A 15463-nucleotide genomic window follows, 5' to 3' on the forward strand; every position below is an offset into this window, starting at 1 on the left:
GAATTTGTATTTAGGGCATAAATTGCATATCCAGTAAACCCCCCGGCTCTGCTCAGTATACTTCCCAGCCTCCGAGTGCTGTCCCCAATACAGGAAGTCAAAGCGTTCAAACTCCACTGGCTCCAGTGATGACCTAAACGTAAGTTATCAACTAAAACACAAACTCCAATATTTCAAAGCTCAAGATTTCTCCCTTGAAAACAAGAAGAACACATATTCCTCAGAAGAGAAAAGGAAAGAACTTCGGTAGAAATGAGCTGGCATTCTTCACACCACTTTGTCTCTCAGGAGGGAAGGACAGTTCCAAACCTGAACTCTGCTAAAGCCAGGGCCCTCTCCAGTATGAGGCATAGCCTGTACCTCAACAGAAGCACAGCACGAGGCTCAGAGCAAGCCTGAAGACATTGGTGGGATTGGTTACTGGCAATTGGTTACTGTGCAACAGGCAAATGAGGCCCCACTTTCAACAAAAAGAAACCCAGTGTGGTTATGCTGGGCTCAGCCTACTTGGCCATATTTACCAATTGCCTAAACAGGACCTTATACGACCAATTAGCCACGGACCTAGAGTCAATCAAAACATTGGAACGTCAACCTGTGTTGAGAAGGATTTCTCAATATATCATCCATGGTAAGATTCCAAGCAGAAGACACTCACCGGTCCACAAAATAGCCCATGACGGGGCTCTCAGTGGTGGTGTTGGGCGGCTTCCAGGTCACGATGACGTAGTCTCGGTTGGCGTCGTGGCATTGCAAGTCCATGGGTGCGCCTGGGGCCCCTGTGACCAGCGGGTCAGCATCTTGGGGCAGGGAGAGAAAGGGCACACACCTGTCATTTAAAGGCTGGGGTCACTGCAAAGCCTGTTTACAGCTCCTCCAAGCTCCAATTCTATCCCCTTGATTTGATCCACTGTTTAATCCTCATGTTCCAAGTACTAGACTATTTCTTACTCTGGTGGAAATTGGTGACAAGAAATATAAAATTATTTATGAATTAAAAAGTTTCAAAACATAGAATCCTCAATAAAACACTTAAGTCTACAAATTTTTGTCATTAGATCCCGAATTCAGTTCATCTTCTCTTGGTGCTGCTGTGTTGTATAACGGCACGTGGCCAAAAATGTGGGGATGAAACAGTGACAACAATTCAGCATTTCTAACACCTGAGAAATATCACCTGAGATACTCTTCTATTTCAAAATCCTTAGGAAATTGGGTGATTTACTCTTTGGGCCAATTTTGAGCCAATGTTTGGGACAATATTGTATCATTCATGTCTCAGTCTATTGATGACCATATTGCAATTAGGTTTAATTACAGCTGCATGAAAACCAACAGAGCAACTTAGAAAGTTAATACACAGAATGTTAACCCTCTTATCTGAACTATGTATTTATTCAGTAGCCACGGCTGTCCTGTGACGCATCCTTAGCAGTGTAAGCACTATCCAGTTTCCTGCTCACATATCCTCAGGGTATTAAAAGCTGAGAATTTCCTGACATTGAGCCAAGTAGTTTCCTCTCGCATTCAAAAGCCTCAGAAAGCAATTGAAAATGGTTAAAACTCCCCACCCTCGCCTTAATTTCTTCCTGTTGTTGGTGCTGAGTAAGCAAGGCAATTTGAGCCGTGTTGCATTTATTGCCTTTTTATGGGGTGGAGCGTCATACCAGCAGGCACATGCAGAGGATGGAAGGGACGTTTAACGCCCACCTAATAATAGCAGTGAAACATGGCGGAAGTGTCTAACCTCACAAACTTGCAAGCTTAGGCTATCGTGTGGGAAGTGAGGAGGGTGAGATACGTTTGGTCGACATTTCTTCTACTTCTTTTCAGATGAAATATTCTTTAATGATACAGTCCTTCCTTTAAGTTCTGATCTAATGGATGCAATGGAAAAAATAATCATGACGATGTACAGATGCATCCTGCACCCCACTGGAGCTGGAGGCAGGTGGGAAGGTGAGAACCTGGGCAGCAGGTAAGGACACCCGGCTGATCAGGATGGAGCCAGGAGCCCGGGGACCCGGAGAGGAGCAGCAGCCACATGGCGCAGGAGCGCTCCGACGCCTTCCTTGTAGGCCAGCTGTGCCTCAGCAAGGAGGCTGCCCCTAAACCCAGAGGCTGCCGAGATGCCGCCCAGGGCAGAAGCGGGAGGGGAGTGAAATAGACACTGATAAAAACGTAGGTGAGGCCAGGCATGGTGGTTCACGCCTGTCATCCCAACACTTGGGAGGCCGAGAGGGGGGCCGATCACTTATGGTCAAGAGTTCAAGACCAGCCTGACCAACATGGTGAAATCCCGTCTCTACTAAAAACACAAAAATTAGCCAGGCATGGTGGTACACGCCTGTAGTCCCAGCTGTTCGGGAGGCTGAGGCAGGAGAATCACTTGAACCCAGGAGGCGGAGTTTGCAGTGAGCTGAGATCATACCACTGCACTCCAGCCTGGGCGACAGAGTGAGAATCCGTCTCAAAAGCAAAACAAAACAAAAAAAAGGGTTGGGGGGTAGGTGGCCCCTCCTTCTCAGTCACATGATGCCAAAAACATTACAACTGTATAGCAGGAGCTCAGGCTCCAGCAAAATTTAAATCCCAGCTTCTCCACCCTAGAGACATTTCTCCTGCCTCTGAGCCTCAACGGATTCATCTGGAAAACTGAGAACAGTATTTCCTTTAGCTGTTATTGTAAGAATTCTAGCTTATGTATACACGGATGTTTATGTAAGTATAGACACATACATGCACACCTATAGGATGTATACAATAGGCATTTAATAAATATATATATGTATATCACAAATTTTGTCTTTCTTTTCATAAAATGGAATGAGTGAAGCCTCCATAGTGAGTCTGTCGTGAAGACTAAATCTGTGTAGGACCCCAGCACACTGCCTGACATAAAGCCTCCAGTGGTGATGGTGGTTGTGGCCACTAACGTCTTTTTTTTTTTTTTTTTTTTGAGACAGAGTCTCGTCCTGTGGCCCAGGCTGGAGTGCAGTGGCCAGATCTCAGTTCACTGCAAGCTCCGCCTCCTGGGTTCCTGCCATTCTCCTGCCTCAGCCTCCTGAGTAGCTGGGACTACAGGCGCCCGCCACCACGCCCGGCTAGTGTTTTGTATTTTAGTAGAGACGGGGTTTCACCGTGTTAGCCAGGATGGTCTTGATCTCCTGACCTCGTGATCTGCCCTTCTTGGCCTCCCAAAGTGCTGGGATTACAGGCGTGAGCCACTGCGCCCAGCCACAAACATCTTAAGCACAAGTTTCATTAAAGCGGTTGGTGGAGGTCACAGCACTGGCTGTCATCCTCACATCTGTTTCTCTTAAGCCAAAGTCCAGAGGCAGTGAGTCGCTGGCAAGAGAGTAAGGAAGCTCTTCCCTGGGACTCCAACACTGTGCCCCTCTTTGTCCTCGGGCTACCTTCCCTGAGAATCAGTAAATCTGGTGCACTCACTCTTGGGAACTATTTATCAAATGCTCATGAGTATATAAACGAATGACGATTCTGGTCTATTCCGGATTGTGTCCTGATTCTTCTGTCTGCTCATCGGCAGGAAGCGCATGGTGTGCCCGTGCACCAAGGGAAAATCGATGCCGCATGGGGGTCTCCAAGGATCAAAGTGGTCTCACACCCTCCTGACTCCTTTTCCCAGTGCCTCCCTCCTCCCAGGGCCGCCTCCCCTTCCCGGGCACACACAAGGTCTACGCCCTGACAACCCTGCCACACCTCTGACAAACAGGAAGGCGCTGTGGTCGCTGACGCCGCCCCGAGACACGATGCGCAGGGTGTACAGGCCCTCGTCGTCCTTGTGCAGGTGGCTGAAGGACAGGGAGGCCTGGCCTTCTCCAAAGAACATCTTCGTCCACTTAGACTCTTTCACCAGCACGTCTGAAAGAAAGAGCATTTACACGGAAGGTTTGCATCCGAAATCACCCCGGCAGGCAAAGAAAGCCTGAGGACACCAGCACCGTCTCAGAGCGGGACAGGACGGTGGAGCTGCACACCACGGAAGGCAGAGCCTCAACCTGGTAAAATCCCAACAGCTGCACTTTGTGGAATCACATGCATGAACGGAGCACCCACTGCCCAGAGCACGGGCTGCCACCCCACTGCCCAGAGCACGGGCTGCCACCCCACTGCCCAGAGCACGGGCTGCCACTTGAGTGGGTAAAGGTGGGACGTGCTGCGAGCGGCCGCCAGCTTTGTCCTCAGGTAAGCTGGGTTCACCTGGGGGCTCCCTGATTATCTGCTGGGTGGCCACTGCACCAACCAGCTTCCTCTGCCCGTAGGGAATCACAGGGGCGTGCGTCTGAAGGGGCTACTGTCACATCTCCAAAGAACCCAGCATAGACCCTCCGCATCATCAAACTGTAAAAACAAAATGACTGGACTGGAAGGAAGAAAAGAATCGCAATAGGACTAAGGTAGCATTTCTGTCTAGAGATAGTACACAAGCTGCTAACCAGCCCCTTCCATGCAGTAATGTGCATTAAACTCAATCTCAATAGCACGAGATCATTCTGTCTGTCGTTGTACGAGCGATCAGTCTCTAAGTGGCTGCTCTAGATTTGGTATCTGTCTCCAGGATTCTCCTGGATGAAGTTCAAAGTCAACGGTGGGCTGCCAAGTTCTCTACAGTCCCTCAGTTTGTTCGGCTGTCTGGAGCTGACCCAGTGGTAGAGACAAAAGCCACACTGACACCCACATTTAAAGGACATTTTGACCCAAATCCTCCTGGCGTGTGCCTGGGTCTGGGCTGTGTCCTACTCACCATCACGGTACCACTCGGCTCGCGGCTGCACCCGCTTCAGGTCCGGCGTCACCAGCATGGTGCACTTGAGAGTGACCGTCTCGCCTTCCCTCCTGAAGGTGACCCCAAACTTCTCCAAAAACTGGATGTCAAAGTGTGTGTACGGAATCACTGATGACAGGGGCACTGCACAGAAACGATGGAGGCTTTCAGGGCCGAAGGGCAGAGAGCATCTTTGAAGGCAGACACACTCGGGCTGTCACCGCAAAAGCATGTCTTTGTCACCGCCCCACAGCATGGAACACCCCTAGCCAAGTCTGTGCTCCAGACGGAATATCTGTGTCCCAAATTCTAGGGTTGAATCCCTGACCCTCAGTGGGATGGTGTGAGGAAGTGGGGCCGTTAGAAGGCGATGAGGGTGGGATGAGATCATGAGAGCTGGGCCCCGGGGCGGGATGAGCGCCCTTGGAAGAGGAGGAAGAGGCCTGACCTTCCTCCCTTCCCCATGAGGATGCTGTGGGCAGGTGCCGTCAGCAACCCAGGAGGAGGGTTCTCACCAGAAGCTACGCCTGCTGAGTGTCAGGCTTCTGCCTCCAGAACAGAGAGGATAAGTGCTTATTGTTCGTAAACTGCCCCAACCATGGCATGTTGTTCCAGCAGTCGGAGCTGAGACAAGCCACTGCTGAAGAATTAAATGTCACAAAGTCGACCTTGTGGTGTCGTTAGAGGCAGGGCTGAGAACCTGATCGTGTGTGAAGACTAAAGGTTTAAGTCCAACCTCAGCCCCAGACTGTGGCTTCTGGCAAGTCACACGGACTTGGAGGCCACGGCTGCCTCCTCTTCAAAACAAACGGTGGTATTTGCATCCGTAAATTTTAGAGTTCACCCAAATGAAGTAACTAGATCCAGAAGTGTCAGCCTGGTTAAATTTCAAAATGTGTGTGGTAGGGGGAGTACATATGTGTCAGGAAAAAATCTATATTGAATTTTTAAAACCAAAAAAAACTGTATGATTTACAGATATATGCACGTAAGGAAGTTTAAACAACAGCTGCCGGCCAGGTATGGTGGCTCATGCCTATAATCCCAGCAATTTGGGAGGCCAAGGCGGGAGGATCACTTGAGCCCAGGAGTTTAAGACCAACATGGGCAACATGGTGAAACTGCATCTCTACAAAATACAAAAAAAACAAATGAGCCAGGTTTGGTGACACACGCCTGTAGTCCCAGTTACTTGGGAGGTTGATTCCTTGAGCCAGGGAGATCAAGGCTGCAGTGAGCCAAGATCGCACCACTGCACTCCAGCCTGGGTGACGGAGTGATACCCTGTCTCAGAAATAAATAAATAAATAAATAAATAAATAAAAATAAAAAATTTAAAAAGCCACTGCAAATGCCAGGACCGTGTGGGAGACGGACAGGAGCAGCATTGGGTGCTTTCATCATCTCTGATTGTTTCAGCTCTTGGAAAACAATTGAAGCTACCCTGAATGGTACAGTGTACAATGGCTAATGTTGTGTTATGTAAATTGGACTTTGATGAAAAACAACTGAAGCAAAAATAGCAAGATATTTCCCCCTGTCAAACACGGGTGGTGAACACACGAGCATTCTTACATGGTGATCTATGCTGTAACTGCACCACAGTTCTTGTTTAGGAAGATAAAATGTTCATAGGTAGGAGAAACCCCGGGATGGGACCAGGTGACCGCCAGGACCTACCCAGCTCATCAGTGCCTGGGGCACCTCTCCACACGGACTCTGTGCTGTCGTTAGGGCCAGAACTGCACACAGATGCCCAGATCTCCCGGCCTCCCCAGGCTCACCTTGGCCTGGTCCCTGCCTGCCCTTTGGTGGTCTTGGAGGCTCACCGAGTGTTGGGTGTAGCCCAGCAATAAAAGTCACACATAAATAGCAAGCGGAGGCCACGCCCACAGTGTCCAGCAGCTGCCAGGAGGCTCCGCCCTCCATCGTCACTTTGGTCAACTCTCCACTCCCAGCACGTGGCCCAGAGCGTCTAAGCTTTGCATTACAGTAAAATCAGTGCTTCCATCGGAATGTACAGTTCCTTCCTGGGAAGTTCAGGCCAATTCTAAAACTCACTCCCAAGCCATAAACAAGCTGCGTTGAAAGTGCATCCATCATGGCCCAGTTCTCAGATGCCCTGGTGAGGACCTCCTCAGCTCACCCAGCATGGGTCACCCAGCACCACGGGACTGCTAGGGTGAAGCCAGCCCCGGGCCACAGACAGCTTCGCCTCTTCACAGGGCCACGGCAGGTCCCAGGCCTGGGGCGGGTTTCTGGGCCAAAGCCTGCTGCACTGCCCTCATTTTGACCTGAAGTTATTTGTTACAAGGACCAAGAGACTTTTGGAGGAAAACAAAAAGAAAAACAAAAAACAAAAAACACCACATCTCCTTAAACACGAAACAGCAACGTGATGCATTCAGGTCAAGAATTTGAATGTGTCTCTTTTTTTTCCAACTCAAAAATGTAGTCTCTCCAAGTGATGTTTTCACCTGTTTAAAAATACCACCTAGCCATAGAATGACACGGGAACAAATTGTCAGCACGCTAACACTGGTCAGGAGAAACTTGGAGGAGTTTTCTGAAATATGATTTTTGTAAAAAGGAGTTGGCCCTTAGGTGTGAGCCCGGGAGGCGGGGCTTGCCGTGAGCCGAGATGGCGCCACTGCACTCCGGCCTGGGTGACAGAGCGAGACTCCATCCCAAAAAAAAAAAAAAAGATTTGGCCCTTAGGAAACCATGTTTTCAAATTGTCTGCTGTGTCACTAAACATTTCACCACACAGAAAGGAAATGAAAACCCACTTACATCCTATCGGGAGTCCCACCGAATGGAGCGGTTCCTCGTCTCCCCGGAACCCTGCAAGACAGTGAAGTGAGTGCAGCAAGAAAGAGAAAAGCAGGAGGAAGGTGCTCCGTGAAAGCCCACCCGACACTCACTTCTCACCACCACTGCCGCGTTGGTGGACACCTGTCCGTGGCCGTTGGTGGCCACTGCTGAGTACGTAGCGGTGTCGTCAAAGTCTGCCCTTGGAGAGAAAAAGCAAGAGAAAGTCTGCAGGACCGTTCTGTAAAAGTCAGTGACCCGGATTGCACAAAAGCATTCCTCGAAAGCAAATCACATGGCGTGGGTTATTTGTTCATGAGTGATTTGTACAAGAACAATGCCAGCTCTGTCCTTGGAAAGGTGAGGCAGCACTCGGTATTAATTATAGACACAGATGAAGGCCTGATCCCAGACGATGGTGCAGCTTTGGCCTTAAGAATAAAATGGTACTGGCACTCCTGAAAATCCTTTGTTCATTCTCAAGGAGAAGTCTCTATTCCATTCTGGTCCTATTTTTTCTACCTCTATAGAATGTGAGGTTTCATCTTGTCCATGGACAGCCTCCCGTGACCTCAAGCTCCAGCAGAACCGCTTGTGATGGGGTGATACAGAGCCTTCAGGGAGGCCCTGAACCATGGTGGGGGGTCCATTCCATGAGGGAGTTGTTCCCATGTGGGCAATCCATTCCCATGACAGTTCTAAGGTAGTCCAGGAGCTTGAGTTTTGCTCCACTCTCCCAGGTGATCCTGGTGCACAGGGGCACTGAGGGGCCGCCCCCAGAATGCTCTCTGCCTGGTGCACACGGGCATTGAAGAGCTGCCCCTGGGATGCTGTGCGTCTCCACCTGGTGCACACAGGCATTGAGAAGCTGCACCTGGGATGCTCTCCACCCTTTAATGCCCCGGGATGAGAATCCCGGAACGAAGCCACTGAGAACCAATCAAAGCCCTCAACACAGCTTGTGCGTGGCACACACGAAGGGTTCCAAGGTGCAAACAGAGACTGATTAACTCCTAAGCGACAAGCTCCCTGTTCCAAAAGCCGATTCTACAGCCCGACCTGGCTCCCCAGCAGGATTCCCATGCTAATAAGAGGCTACGTCCAGAATCCCAAAGTAATATGATCCCCAGATATGAATCACCCACTCAAGGGTGTATTGAAATGTCTGAGTTGGACTCCACCTGAGACACTGACGTATGTTTACCCCTGGGGAAAAAACAAACAAACAAACAAATGAAAATGACTTAGGAATAGCCAGAGACCCCAGGCTCACAAACCCCAAGTCCCTGTGGGGGTGGGTCTTCTGCTTCCCCATATCCATGGTACTAAAGCTAAAACTTCTTCTCTTGGCTGTGAACTGTCTTCCCACCAGCTTCCCCAGGAAACAGAGACAAGAGGGGGTAAGGAAGAGGCGCTGAGATCAGCTGAGCTTTTACTCAACACCAAGCCCTCTTCATGTCACGTTACATCACGTTACGTCAGCATTTCCATGTTCATCCTCAAGTAGCCTCGAAAATAGGCGTCATTATCCTGCTAGGATGGTGAGCAATCAACATGGCAGGCTAAGAAGCTAGGTAAACAAGGTCCACGTGACTCCAAAATTGCATTCTTTCTGGTAGCTCCTTTCCAAGCCATGGACACCTGAGCAGAATCTTAATCTGGGAAAAGAAACAAAACCAAAAGTCCCCACTTTTGAGAAAAGCAAGAGTTACTCAAGTCTGACTTTTCAAATGCGTCAAGAAACCAGTGCCTCCAGAGACAAAATCCATTCCTGCGAAGTCATTAGTAATTTTATTTTCTTCTCTGTTCCACTAGGAGCTGAAAATATTTTCTTAGACCAAAAATTTCCATTTCTCCAACAAAAGGGAAAGAACGTGTCTGAGACCTGTGCTATCTACCAAGAATTCTTTCCCCTCCTCCTGAAGTTCAAATCTAGTCTCAATATGTCAGAGAAAGCCATCCAGTCCCCCTAGCTGCCACTGTTCAAGGGACAGATGACACCCCAGAGCCCAGTCCGAGTAGATCTTCAAACCAAGAGCATTATCTTCTAGTTCACCTTGGAGGAATACAAGCCGAACTACAAAGCCATCGGCAAAGCTACAATTCCAGCCTGAACTCATTAGAAGCTACACTGCTATGCAATTTCCAGACTCACCACAAGTACAGCCATGTCTCCAGGGGCAAAGTAACAGTGTGCGTAAAACACATAAAAATCCCATAAGTAGAGGCGTTCTCCAATGCTAAGCGTTAACAACCTGTGCTGATCTACCCATATAATTCACACGTAATACTCGCATACACATTCCCACGGAGAGCGCAGCCTGCCACTGCCTCTCGGAATATCCCTGGGACTGGGGTCGGGGTGGAAGGAGGAGCTGCTTCTCTGCAGGACCCATGGGCATTTCTCCATTTTGTTTGTTTGTTTGTTTTGTGCTTGTGTTACTTCTTCTAAATAATAAAACCATTATGTTTTCATAAATGCATTCTCCAAACCCAAAGAGAATCTTTTGGGATTCGCCCTAACCCTTCCTCTCCAACAATCCCGCCCCTACTAGCAATAACACAACAGATGAGAGAAACAAGGGTGACAGCCTCCCACAGACACTGCTGGAAGGATTCGAATGCCAGCGTATGTGGAAGTGAGCAAGGCGGTCTGTAAAAATCTGCTTGATCGGAATCTGCTGACCTGGAGCCTGTCCTGTGAATGCACAACCCAGGTGGACTCGGACTCTCAAGGAGGGAGCCATAAACCAGAGAAGCACAGAGCAGGTGCACGGGCAGTTCCCATGCAGGAAATGCCGGATGTGACCCTGCTGGATCAGGGCAGGACTCACGGGACGTGACCTGGCTGGACAAGGGCACAGGCTGTCCTCAAGCCCAGCAGGTCACCATCATGACCAGTTCCTGAGTGAGGAGGGGTGAATATCTTGACCCACCCTTGTCCTCGAGGAGCCAGAGTGTGGGCTGCATGGACAGGGCTCCAGTCAGTCCCCTCAAAAACTCTGCTGCTGCCTGTTATGTAACATCGACAGCATTCACACTGCGCCCCACGGCTCTCAACTCAAAACTCCCTGGTGTGCTGCACCTTCCTTCTTTCGTGTGTTTTAGCCGTTTTTAAACTGTGGTGTCAGTGTAGACTCAGCACATCACACACCAGTCAGGTGTTGAAGCCCAACTCAAACCTCACGCAGCCACTTAACTCACGGGTACCAGGGCCTCAGACAGAGCTTCTCCTACCACCTCTGTGTAATTGGATAACATTCTGAGATGTCAAGGTAAAAATGTTTTCACTTGCAACTACTTGTCTGGGATTCAGGATTTTTTTCAATATGGGGCAAGGAGAAGAATAGAGATAAGAAGACACACTGGGCAATAAGAAGAAATAAGAAAACTCAGGGCACAAATAGTTACCGACGCTCTTTTTTCTGAGACAGAGTCTCACTCTGTCGCCAGGGCTGAAGCGCAGTGGTGCGATCTTGGCTCACTTCAATCTCCGCTTCCCAGGTTCAAGCAATTCTCCTGCCTCAGCCTCCCGAGTAGCTGGGATTACAGGTGTGTGCCACCACACCCAGCTAATTTTTTGTATTTTTAGTACAGACGGGGTTTCACCATGTTGGCCAGGCTGGTCTCAAACTCCTGACCTCGTGATTCACCTGCCTCGACCTCCCAAAGCACTGGGATTACAGACATGAGCCACCGTGCCCGGCCTGCCAAGGTTCTTACACACCAGCATCTGCCAGCCTCAAATTCTCCTTCCAAATCGGTGCCTTCATGAGACCAGCCCAATCATTCTTATCTACTGACTTTCCAAGAAACACATCGAGGGTGTTTTAGACTTCTAGAGTACATGTATTGAGCACCCACACCTTACTAGGGTGACTTTGGTGATTAAATAAAACAATGTATTTGCAAACACTTTGTAGTTTTATCATGTAATGTTCATCTTACATATCAGTAATGAAGAGATATTAGCTGAATTCCTGATCCAAAAGTTCAAAGATGATTCCTTCTGGCCTCTCGTCCACGGAAATCCCTCCTTGCCCTTATAGTCCTATATAGCAACACAATTTCCAAGTCTTTTGAGAACTGCCACGAATTACTGTTTCACAGCTCCTTGGCAGGGGATAGCTGGGAGGGGCCCAGGAAGGGGATAAAGCTTGTCTTAGAATGAAGGAAATAGGATCACTGGTGCCAGGAGAGGAGAAGGAGGAGGGGGATGTGTTTCCCAGGCCAGCAGCCTCTCCCAAAGGGCAGGGAGCTTGTTTTTCAATTGACTTAAGGTATTAAGATCCCAGGGGAGTGCAGCCTCACGCATTAGCACTGATTAGCTCGTCAAATCACCAATTAGCGCTTGGTGCTCAGAGGCAGGAGCCACTGGGGAAGAAGCCCTCCATCCACTTCGCCTCCCGCAGCGACTGACTGCAAAACGCTTGGGCTCCTGAGCATTGATTCCGAAGAGAATTGATACTGAAGAGAGCGCTCTCCTTCCTTCTGTAAAGAAACCCATCCCCCGGCCAAAGATCCCGACCCACTGACGATGGCAGTAGCCCCAGTCCAGCCAGGGTGTGCCCCGCTAAGGAGCTTGCGGTCACCCCCAGGGTGGGCACGGGTAAGTTAGGCCTTCTGTTTATGGTCCCCGCTATCTCACTCTTTTCTATTTCTCTTTCATCCTTGTTTCATGCTGTATGATGTGTGTTGGAACACAGGTCCCTGTGTAGATTATAAACAAACGCACAGACCTGCCCTGGGAAGGAGGTAAGGGTGAAACGGGGTTTGGCGGGTTTGCCCCCTGGCTGCCCCGAGACCGGGAAACAGGGGGCCTGGGCAGAGGACAGAGCAGACCCAGGAGGAAGGTCAGCCACTCTTGCGTGGAGGCTTCCTCAGCTTAGCCTTCGTCCACTCGGGATTTGGAGGCAAATCACAGCTTTGGTCCATGGGCAGTTCCCAAAGGACCCCGGTCTTCCTTCCCTTCCCAAGGCCCCACACAAGCACTCAGCTCACCCTCAGTCTAATTCCAGCCTTTGCTTCATGCTGTGAGAACTTGCAAGCAAGTGAGGGAGAGGCAAGGGTTTTATTTCCTTTTCGGACAGGTTCCCAGAATAGACGGAGAGAGTCTTCTCTGGTCTCAATTTATACAAACATCCACGGGGCCCTTTGCCACCCCAGAGTCTCTGTTTAAAGGCCCCAAAACAACCCCTGGGAGAAGCTGGTCCTGTCCTGTCTTGAAGAGGAGCAGACATGAGGTTAAGTGCCATATCCATTCTCATGGGCCTCATGTTCTCACATTGTAAGCGGTGATGACACTGGATTTATAATTTAATTAAATCAAAATTTAAATAGCAAACTCTACAAATAAAGTACAAGAAATGTTTCACCCTAAAATAATTCAGCAAGGAGTGAGGGGGAGCAAGCCTGTTACTTATAGAAAACCAGATAGATTGTTCTATTATAAATATTTTTACAAAAATATGAGAACATCCTATTCTTTGAAGAATGAGGGCTCACATCCTGAGTCCCATGAGAAAATCTTACAAGCGTATAAAACAGTGTCAACCACAAATTTAAAATCAAATAGTACCAAGGGGGAGCTTCTTTTTCGGCACTTGAAGAATTCAGCTCACAGCGGCCAAAGAATATTCATAGGAATAAATGTCACTCATATCACAGATGGAAAAGCTCATTCCCAAGCCAACGAAGACGTGGGTGCCAACACATTCCACCCCTGAAAATGGCCACAGATCTGATGACCGGCGGCTCAGCAGTTTGGAATGAACAGCTGAGACAAGCTGTAATTTGTGGGCTTATCTCATTGCTCTTTTCCTGAAGAATATTAACATTTCATTTGCTTGGAGCTTCCCAGGACCAAGAAGAATACTGAGAGAAAAGTTGGTCTTGGAAATTTCCTTTTCCCAAGTTTCCCAAATATTTGCATAATCAGGCAAAATCCAAGTCCACCAGGGGAGACCTATATTTGGGGATCATGGAGTAGTGGTGTTCCCGGGGCAGATTAAACTACTTTATCTCACAAATGAGTCCATTCTGTTCACAGCCCATACGGTTCCCAAGGTAAAGTTTGAATGATGACAACACCAGTGTCAATGTGACGTTTTTCATTCTTGAGAAAGGAATATCATTATTTTCTTTTTAAAACAATTATCAGAACACAGCTTGGGAACAAGCTGATCTGGAACTCAGAGCCACCTACTTACCCCTAAACAGTCACAGCACACACAGGGTAGAAAGCAGACAACCCCACACATTCATGAGCTGTCCGAAATGAAGGCAGATGGTCTCTTGCCAGACATGACGGCCTATGGCCCATTAAAACTCCCCCAACTTTCGGAAATCCAAGGAGAGAAAGTTTCTCCCTGAAAAACCTGGCGAGGTCCCCGGGTGAGGCATCCCGTGCAGCCTGTGCCTGACTCCCCTGCCCACGCCAGGGCTCACCCCGCTGTGACGGCCACAGCTCTGAGAATACTTGGACCCCTCTCTTCACTAATGTCCAGTCGAGCCCAGCAGCAAATCCTGCCGGCTCTGCCCTCAAAATCTGCCCAGAGCACCCACTTATTCCCGCTCCCCTGTGCCTTCCTGCTCCTAGGCCCGTGGTCCTTCCTGGATTCTGGCAAGGGCTCCCCACCAGGCCTGCCAGGCCCTGCAGCCTGTCTGCAGTCAGAGTGATCCTCTTGAGGTGAAGGTCACATCCTTCCTTCTCCCCTCTGCCCTCTGGGGTCTCCCTGCCTCCCTCCAGCAAAACCAATGTCCCTACAATGGCCCACGGGGTCCCCTGATCTGCAGGGCCACTGGCTATGCCCGTGACAGCTTGTCCCCTGCCAACCCTCTAGCCCGGGACCCCTGATGCACCTCTCAGAGCCTCTATGCCAGGGACCCACCCACTCCACAGCTCTGGGTCCTCTACTGGCCTTCAAGCCTTGCTCACATGACATCTCCACAAAGGTCCACCTGGCGTCTATTTCACACCACAAAGGGCCACAGCCCCTCCCCTTGCCCAACACTGCTGCTGTGGCTGGCTCTGTCCTTCACTCACAATTGCCTCCTGATGCCAAAGAGTGGGACCTGGAAGGCAGTATCCAGGTCTTGACCCCTGAATCCTCCTGTGCCTCCAGGACAGCACCAGGCACAGAGCAGGATCTCCGTGAGCAGGGCCAAGGAGCCTGCCAGAAGGAGAGCTTTCCTAGAGAAACTCGGATTTATCTGGGGAAACAAGGTAGGATGCCCTGCAAATTTCAATCTTAACTATCGCCTTTCAACAACCAACGCTAGTGAATCTGCAGAGGGTGGACAGTTCCAGCAGGAGAAAGGCCACAGGCCTCATGCAGGCTCCTTGGAAGAGGAGGCAGGAGGGAGTCTCACCCAGAGGAGCTGGTGGACCCCCTGACTCAGGGAGGGGCACCACCAGGCAGATGCCATGCTCAGGCCACCGGGGCGAGCATCAGGAAGAACTGGCTCAAGCCACAGCCCCAGGCACAATCAGAAACAGGAGGAAGGGAAGGCAGGAAGAGGAAGAGTTGGTGAAGATACTGGACGAGGGCACAGGGCAGGAGCCAGGCAGAAGGAGAGAAGCCAGGCAGAGCCTGACTTTCCGCCAGGCTGGAGGAGACAAAGACTAGTCTCTTACTAAACGCCAGGCTGGAGGGACAGAGATACCCTCCCTCACTAAACACCGGCTGGACAGGACAGAGACGCCCTCCCTCACTAAACACCAGGCTGGATGGGGACAGAGACACCCTCCCTCACTAAACACCGGGCTGGATGGGACAGAGATGCCCTCCCTCACTAAACACCGGGCTGGATGGGGACAGAGACACCCTCCCTCACTAAACACCGGCTGGACAGGACAGAGAC

General features: G+C 50.0%; 1 protein-coding gene across 1 annotated transcript in view; it reads right to left on the minus strand.

The window, feature by feature from the left end:
* MYOM2 (myomesin 2) overlaps positions 1-15463 on the minus strand; it is a 100511-nt gene that overhangs the window by 69735 nt on the left and 15313 nt on the right. Inside the window, 5 exon segments of the mRNA XM_017887852.1 lie at positions 659-800; positions 3724-3885; positions 4769-4933; positions 7583-7633; positions 7714-7802. Of these exon segments, the coding sequence (XP_017743341.1) occupies positions 659-800; positions 3724-3885; positions 4769-4933; positions 7583-7633; positions 7714-7802 (609 nt within the window).

The sequence above is a fragment of the Rhinopithecus bieti genome, unplaced genomic scaffold, assembly GCF_001698545.2.
Source record: "Rhinopithecus bieti isolate Rb0 unplaced genomic scaffold, ASM169854v2 scaffold_15838, whole genome shotgun sequence".
In the NCBI taxonomy this organism is placed as follows: Eukaryota; Metazoa; Chordata; class Mammalia; order Primates; family Cercopithecidae; genus Rhinopithecus; species Rhinopithecus bieti.